The 7,524-nt window shown below is 56.5% G+C and overlaps 1 protein-coding gene across 1 annotated transcript in view; it reads left to right on the top strand.

Annotated features, from left to right (window-relative positions):
- Positions 1-7,524, top strand: part of ARHGEF17 (Rho guanine nucleotide exchange factor (GEF) 17) — a gene marked incomplete at its 5' end in the record, with an annotated part of 60,232 nt that overhangs the window by 45,049 nt on the left and 7,659 nt on the right. The window contains 10 exons of the mRNA XM_014540370.1: positions 2,542-2,658; positions 2,864-2,956; positions 3,140-3,316; positions 3,587-3,637; positions 3,890-3,999; positions 4,110-4,195; positions 5,925-6,043; positions 6,391-6,604; positions 7,128-7,201; positions 7,420-7,523. Coding sequence (XP_014395856.1) covers positions 2,542-2,658; positions 2,864-2,956; positions 3,140-3,316; positions 3,587-3,637; positions 3,890-3,999; positions 4,110-4,195; positions 5,925-6,043; positions 6,391-6,604; positions 7,128-7,201; positions 7,420-7,523 — 1,145 coding nt within the window. The remainder of the gene's footprint in view (positions 1-2,541; positions 2,659-2,863; positions 2,957-3,139; positions 3,317-3,586; positions 3,638-3,889; positions 4,000-4,109; positions 4,196-5,924; positions 6,044-6,390; positions 6,605-7,127; positions 7,202-7,419; position 7,524) is intronic.

The following is a 7,524-nucleotide window of genomic DNA, read 5'->3' as shown; positions in this document are numbered from 1 at the left end:
ACAGGGGGGGGCAAAAGTAGATCTACAGTTGTGAGTACATGAAACAATTTATTCTTGTTTTATTAATTATTGTATTGTTTTCCATATGAACAACTGTAAACCTACTTTTGCCCCACCTTGTATCTATCAACAACGCCAGGAAGAAGGTGGTATTATTACCCTGAATTTAAAGTTGATGGCTCTGTGGTAGAGAAATATGATAACCTGATCAAAGTCATAGTGAGCAGGTGGTGCAGGGTTCAACCCCCAGAAACGTGGTTCCAGAGCTCATGCTCTGTCCCACCCTGTGTTCCCTTTCACCCTCTGCCTTCACGCTTTCCAAGATCCTGCAGGAGCGTTTGAGATCCTGCTCCCTGCCATATGTCATCAGTTTGGCTCAAATAAATGCTCATTTAAAAAAAAAAAAGCTGCATTAGGGACTGGGACCTTTGAAAAGGGATTGCTTCAAAACTCAAAAAGATGCCAGCTGGGCATCAATCCTTGAACCAGGAGGTTCCGGTTCTATTCTAGATCAGGGCACATGCCCAGGTTACGGGCTTGATCCCCAGTAGGGGGCGTGCGGGAGGCAGCCGATCGATGTTTCTCCTCGATGTTTCTATCTCTCTTGCTTTCTCCCTTTCCTTCTCCAAAATCAGTTTTTAAAAAACATGTTAAAAAAACAAAACTAATAAGCATTTAACCAAATGTCTGTAAAACATAATATGCCATTTTCTTTATTAAATTTAGAATTCATTTGTTATTTTGCCAGAATTTCCGAGAATGCATGATGATGATGAATAAATTATAGTCAAATGCAAATTAGTTACTCAGAGCCAAATCATTTCAAGAAGCAACATTGTAAAACTCCTTCTAAAAATTGTCCTAGCAGAACAAAAGAACATCTAATTTTATGGGATGTGGATGTGTTTGTGAGGATGTGAGTGGGCCTTGGGCCTAAGAAGGTCTGCGAAGGTCTCTGCTGCCCTGAAACCGATGTGATGAGAACCTTGGTCTGGCGGTGATGGGACCCCAGCTTGAGTGCTGACATCTCCAGCCCATCACCACCCTCGGTGTCACTCAGATCTTTTTTTTTTTTCTGTATTTTTATTGATTTCAGAGAGTGAAGGAGAGGACCCATCACCACCCTCGGTGTCACTCAGATCTTTTTTTTCTTCTATATTTTTATTGATTTCAGAGAGTAAAGGAGAGGGAGAGAGAGAGAGAAGCATCAAGGATGAGAGAGAATCACTGATCGGCTGCCTCCTGCACGCCCCACACTGGGGCTGGAGCCCACAAGCTGAACATGTGCTCTGACTGGGAACTGAACCCTGACCTCCAGGTTCACAGGTCGACAATCACTGAGCCACACCAGCCAGGCACTCAGATCTTTTTTTTTAAAATATATATTTTATTGATTTTTTTACAGAGAGGAAGGGAGAGGGATAGAGAGTTAGAAACATCGATGAGAGAGAAACATCAATCAGCTGCCTCCTGCACATCTCCTACTGGGGATGTGCCCGCAACCAAGGTACATGCCCTTGACCGGAATCGAACCTGGGACCCTTCAGTCCGCAGGCTGATGCTCTATCCACTGAGCCAAACCGGTCAGGGCCAGGCACTCAGATCTTGATGCTGAGCATGGGGTGCAAAAGGAGTCCTTGCCTCCAGGGGAGGGGTCAGCATAGGCTGCTCTGTCCCAGGATGGGGGCAGTTTGTGGGGACAGTCTTCCTTCCTGAGCTGCTTCGGCCTCCACCCTGAGGCACACCTGGGGAGTTGGGAATGGGCAGGGCTCATGGGCTTGGAGGCTCAGAGGAGAACCAGAAACACCACCACAGGTCCCCCAGTCATCCATAGTGCAGCTGACCCAGGAACCGGGTGTCCCAGCTCCCAGCCAGGGCTTCTGACCAAGAACCCCGACATTTAGCCCAGCTGTCAGCCAAGCAGCAGGTAGTAGCCACCAGCTGTGTGCCTTCCCTGAGCGGGGCTTGCTTGGGTGGGATGGGGCAGCTGTCTCCCTGGAGAGGGAAAACTTGTCCTGAGGTCAGGGGAGGCCAGGGACCCGATGAGTTCCAGGCAGAGCTGCTTCCTGGAGGAGGCCGAGCTGGAGCCCAGCCCTGAGGACGGTGAGAGTGGAAGGGGAAGGGCATTCCTGGTGGAGGGAATTACATGAGCAAAGGCCAAGCAGCTAGGACAAGCCTGTGTTGCTCAGAGGAGAGGGAGGAGGGAGACCTGCCTGCCTGGACTTGGTGGAGTTGGAGACCCAGGGATGGAAGTGCCCCCGTTGGAAGTGAGAGAACCTGGTCTGAGCTCACAGCACACATCCAGGCACACGGACGGACAGGCATGCAGACAAGATACACGTGTGTATGTCTGTGCACATGTACACATCTCATCACACAGTCACACATACAGCATGTACACACAACACAAGAGCACATGCCTTATCTCTCAGGGGCTGTACCAATGAAAGAACATTGACTCTTGAATCAATGGAAACCAGGACAGGGTGAGGTGGAGTAAGGGACACCTTGAGGGTCCCCAACCTGTGTCTTCACCCACAGTTCTCCAAGGATGTCCTGGTCAACATCTATTCTGCCTACATTGATAACTTTCTCAACGCGAAGGATGCCGTGCGTGTGGCTAAGGAGGCGAGGCCTGCCTTTCTCAAGTTCCTAGAGGTACCGTGGGCCAGGGCTGGGGGGATGGAAGCCACCCTCACCTTGGGCCAGCTTTGGGGACCCCAGGAGTTCCCAGCCTGGGCACCACAGCCCTAGCCAGGGTCAACTTCTGCCCTCAGGCTGAGCTGGAGGGGCTTCCTGGGTAGTCTCTTCTTTGCATGTCATACCTCACGCAGCTGCCCATCCGCCCTGTTTGGGATTTCAGCAAAGCATGCGTGAGAACAAGGAGAAGCAGGCGCTGTCCGACCTCATGATCAAGCCCGTGCAGCGGATCCCACGCTATGAGCTTCTGGTGAAGGTGGGTAAGGCCTGGAGGCGTGTGGGGATGCCGGGGGCTCTGAGGCTGGGTCCCCAGGGCTCTGGTGGGAAAGGAAGTCCTCTGTGACATCTGCCCATAGTCCCGCCTGCTGCAGAGTCAGTGTGGGGCCAGGGCCCAGCAGGGCAGCTAAGCAGACAGATCTGGTCCCTGTTCCCACCCCAGGACCTCCTGAAGCACACCCCTGAGGACCACCCGGACCACCCACTCCTGCTGGACGCACAGCGGAACATCAAGCAGGTGGCGGAACGCATCAACAAGGGCGTGCGGAGTGCGGAGGAGGCAGAGCGGCACGCCCGCGTCCTGCAGGAGATCGAGGCTCACATCGAGGGCATGGAGGATGTGCGTGCAGCCCCGCCCCACCCTGCCCATGCCTCTGTCCATTTGTGGTCACCTGGAACATGGCTGTGTTCACGTCCACAGCGCTGTCCGCCCTTCCTCTTCCACATCTGCCTCTAACATGTGTCTATGGCCTGACGGCGTTGGGAGGGGGAATGGGGTGTTGCTTCCACTGGCCTGGCCCTAGAGGGGGGCCGAGGGGCCTCCAGAGCCTGGGAATGGGATGAGGATTAATAATTTGCTGCGAGACACCCTGTACCTCCTGCCCCACAGCTCCAGGCCCCGCAGCGGCGGTTCCTGAGGCAGGAGATGGTCATTGAAGTGGTAAGAAGCGCCCTGTTGTCTGCGTGCTTGTCCCCATCCCAGCCTACTTTGTTCACACGTCTGCTCATACCTGCTGCCCACGGCTCTCCCTGCTCTTCCACCCCAACAGGCGCCCCAGGTCGAGTCCCAACTCTGCCTCTGCCTCTGGGCAGCTGGGGGAGAGTCCTCACCCCTCCCTGGGCCTGGCTGTCCCCTGGGGCCTGTGGGCAGGAGGGTGGGCCTCTGGGCCTGAATCCTGCCTTGGGCCCACAGAAGGCAGTCGGTGGCAAGAAGGACCGGTCCCTCTTTCTGTTCACGGACCTCATCGTCTGCACCACCCTGAAGCGGAAGTCAGGCTCCCTGCGGCGCAGCTCCATGAGTCTGTGAGTGGCTGGGGGGGAGGGGGTGGAGCGGGGCTGGGAAAGTGGGAGCAGTTGTCCCTCTCAGGGCTCACTCCCCTGCCCTGGCCTGAGCACCCCGTGGCTCCCCACAGGTACACGGCAGCCAGCGTCATTGACACGGCCAGCAAATACAAGCTGCTGTGGAAGCTGCCGCTGGAAGACGCAGACATCATCAAAGGTGGGGCTGGCTCCGGAGTTTCGGGCGTTGGGGTCCTCCTCTGAGAAGCCCCCCTAGTGGGTGTGAGCGTGGCCAGGCTGGCTGCCTCTCCATCTGCTTTCTGCTCTGGGTCCTTACTTTCCCATCCAGTATAAGGGGTCTGGCACACACAGGATGTGGTTGGCATCCACCGAGCCAGACCAGGACCTGTCCACAAAGACACCTTCTGACTAGGCAGGGGCCTAACGTGGGTGGGGCTGGGCTGGGGGGTTCAGGGAGCACAGACATCCTGTTATTAACCATTGATTGACTCATTTAAGCACCTCGTGTTACGTGATGGGGCACAGTTCTGGTCCAGCAGTTTTGTGCACAGGGAACATAGACTCACTCAAGTGTCCTCAGGTCAGTGCAGGCGAAAGGCTGGTTGGAAAGATCCGTGTTGTTTGGGGCTGAGGCTGTCGGAGCTGAGGCGGCTTTATGGACCTGCTCCTGTGGTCTCTCTCTCTCTCTCTCTCTCTCTCTCTCTCTCTCTCTCTGTTCTCCTCATTGCTCTTAGCTTTCTCTGCTTCCTTATAACTCCCATGATCCACCATGCCCTTTTCTGATCGGCCTTTCTCCCTCAGCTCTGGGCCTAGTTGCCCCAGGATGCCCCGCTCACCTTATTCAGTGAGGTGGTTGGTGTAGATTGGTGGTGTGGGCACCTCTGGGCTGGAGGCAGTTCAGACCAGCTGGGGTGGGCCCCGAGGTGAGGAAGGGACTCGATCAGCCCCTAGGTCAGTGGTTCTCAACCTTCTGGCCCTTTAAATACAGTTCCTCATGTTGTGACCCACAACCATAAAATTATTTTTGTTGCTATTTCATAACTGTAATGTTGCTACTGTTATGAATCTTAATGTAAATATCTGATATGCAGGATGGTCTTAGGTGACCCCTGTGAAAGGGTCGTTCGACCGCCAAAGGGGTCGCGACCCACAGGTTGAGAACCGCTGCCCTAGGTGAACCCAGGCCTGCCCCACATAGGCCCCTGTGTAGGAATCCAAGCTGGTTATTGGCCCACTTCGTCTCTTCTCATGAGGGAACAGGCCAGCTGATAACATGACTATCTTTAGGTCAAGTGTCCAGTCTTGGTCCAGTCAGCTATGGCTAGGCGTGGGGCAGGGTCATATGGAAGAAAACATACGGTGAGAGCTGTGGGACGTTTCCCTCCGAAGGAACAGGAGACCTCCCAGCCCCGACTTGTCTAGTACACTCCACTGCTATCACGTGCACCCCAGCCAGGCACACGGGGCGTGGGGTGCTGAGCTGGCCTCTGGGCCGGCTGCTCGGCAGAGGGGAGGTGCATAGAGGACCAGGGAAATCCAGGGCATCAGCTCATTGCTCCCTCCTTTGTGGAGGCTCTGAGTCCCGTAGTCAGCACGTTGGACTCCCCGTGGGCGGCTGCCTCTGCACAGGCCAGTTTGTCAGCTGGTGCCGCACAACCTGCAGGGCATCTGCTCGTTATTTGTGCTCTTCCAGGGGGTTCTCCGGGGCCCCGCAGCCTGTGCTGTGTAGCTCTTGGCCCAGTCCCCTGCCCCCGGGCCTGGGGCTCTCTGCGAACTGCCCGCGAGCTTTATTCTTGGGCACGTGGGGTTTGCTGTTGGTGAGGCCGTCCCTGTACCCAGCTGCAAGTCGAGCGCTGAGGGGAGGAGTGCCTTTCCAGCCTTGACCTTGGCTGTTTCTGGATCTGTCCGTGGCCTTCTCTGTCCCACAGGGGCAGCCCAAGCCACCAATCGGGAGAACATCCAGAAGGCCATCAGCCGCCTCGACGAGGACCTGACCACCCTGGGCCAGATGAGCAAGCTCTCCGAGAGCCTCGGTTTCCCCCACCAGGTCTGCTCCTCTGCCTGAGGCTGCCTGCAGTTGGGGGCGGGGATCCCCTGAGCCTCTCCGAGGGAGGGGACATCCCTGTCACTCATCTAAGAGGGAAAACAGCCTCACCCCATCAGAGGGAAGTAGTGTGTCCCGAGCCTGAGGTGGAGACACAGGTCCATCCCCAGCTGAGGGAGGAGAGAGGCCCATCATGTCTGTGGGGGGAGGCAGACTTCCTCTTGGTCTAAGAGGGGCGACAGAGTCCCACTTTCTGTGGAAGGGAGAGGCAGGTCCCCATCCTCATCCTCGGGGCAGGAGCAGGCTGTGGGGAGATGTGAGGGCCTGAGGCCTGGGCTTTCCCCCCACAGAGCCTGGATGACGTGCTTCGGGACCTCTCGGCCGCCATGCACCGGGACCTGTCCGAGAAGCAGGCGCTGTGCTATGCGCTTTCCTTCCCCCCGACCAAGCTGGAGCTGTGTACCACGCGGCCCGAGGGCACGGACTCCTTCATCTTCGAGTTCCCCCACCCTGACGCCCGCCTTGGCTTTGAGCAGGCCTTCGATGAGGCCAAGAGGAAACTGGGTAAGCCAGGGCCCACCCTGGCGCCCTCCTCCCAGCACCTCCAGGCAGTGGGCAGTGGGCAGTGGGCAGCACCACACGGCTCTCTGAGACATTGGCAGCCAGAAATTCCAGGCCCGCCATGTCCTGTGCTCCAGCCCCTGTGGGGGAGGGTGGACTAGACGCCTGCAGTAAAACAGGGCTTCCCCGGGCCTCCCTGCAGGGAGGGGAGTCCACGGATAGGGTCAGCTTACGTCAGGCGCCCCGTGTGGGAGTGCATGGCAAGAACTCCTCGTCTCCACACACACTGGGGGGAAACCTGGGTCATGGAAAGCTGTTGTTCAAGGTCCATGGCTTAGAAGATTCTTAGAGACCTCTAGGTCTATCTCCTGCATAAGGCCAGGGACGAGCAGGGCATAATTCACATCCACCTCATTCTCCCTCAAGAGAGACTGAGGGGCAGGGGAGGAAGGGAAATGGGCAAGGTAGGAACCAGGATGAGGTGGCTGCTAAGCAGTGTCTGTCTGTCTGCCCATCCCCACTGTAGCATCCAGCAAAAGCTGCCTAGACCCTGAGTTCCTGAAGGCCATCCCCATCATGAAAACACGCAGTGGCATGCAGGTATGTGCAGGTGCCTGGGTCCCGTGGGGGCACATATTCAAAGCCAGCACGTGCTCATGTGTTTCTGTTTTGTATTACATACATGGCCTGAATATTGCACCTGGTCCCATGATCTGTGTTGGGATCCATACACACCCATGTGGGCCTGCCTCCCTGCCCTGCTGTGGGGAGCTCACAGCGATTCCTCCGTTTGCTTTCCCCATTGGTGTTGTTGGCAGTTCTCCTGTGCGGCCCCAACCCTGAGCAGCTGCCCAGAGCCCGCGCCGGAGGTGTGGGTGTGCAACAGTGACGGCTACGTGGGCCAGGTGTGCCTGCTGAGCCTG

This window comes from Myotis brandtii, unplaced genomic scaffold, assembly GCF_000412655.1.
Source record: "Myotis brandtii unplaced genomic scaffold, ASM41265v1 scaffold244, whole genome shotgun sequence".
In the NCBI taxonomy this organism is placed as follows: domain Eukaryota; kingdom Metazoa; phylum Chordata; class Mammalia; order Chiroptera; family Vespertilionidae; genus Myotis; species Myotis brandtii.
This window is presented reverse-complemented; position numbering and strand designations above follow the sequence as displayed.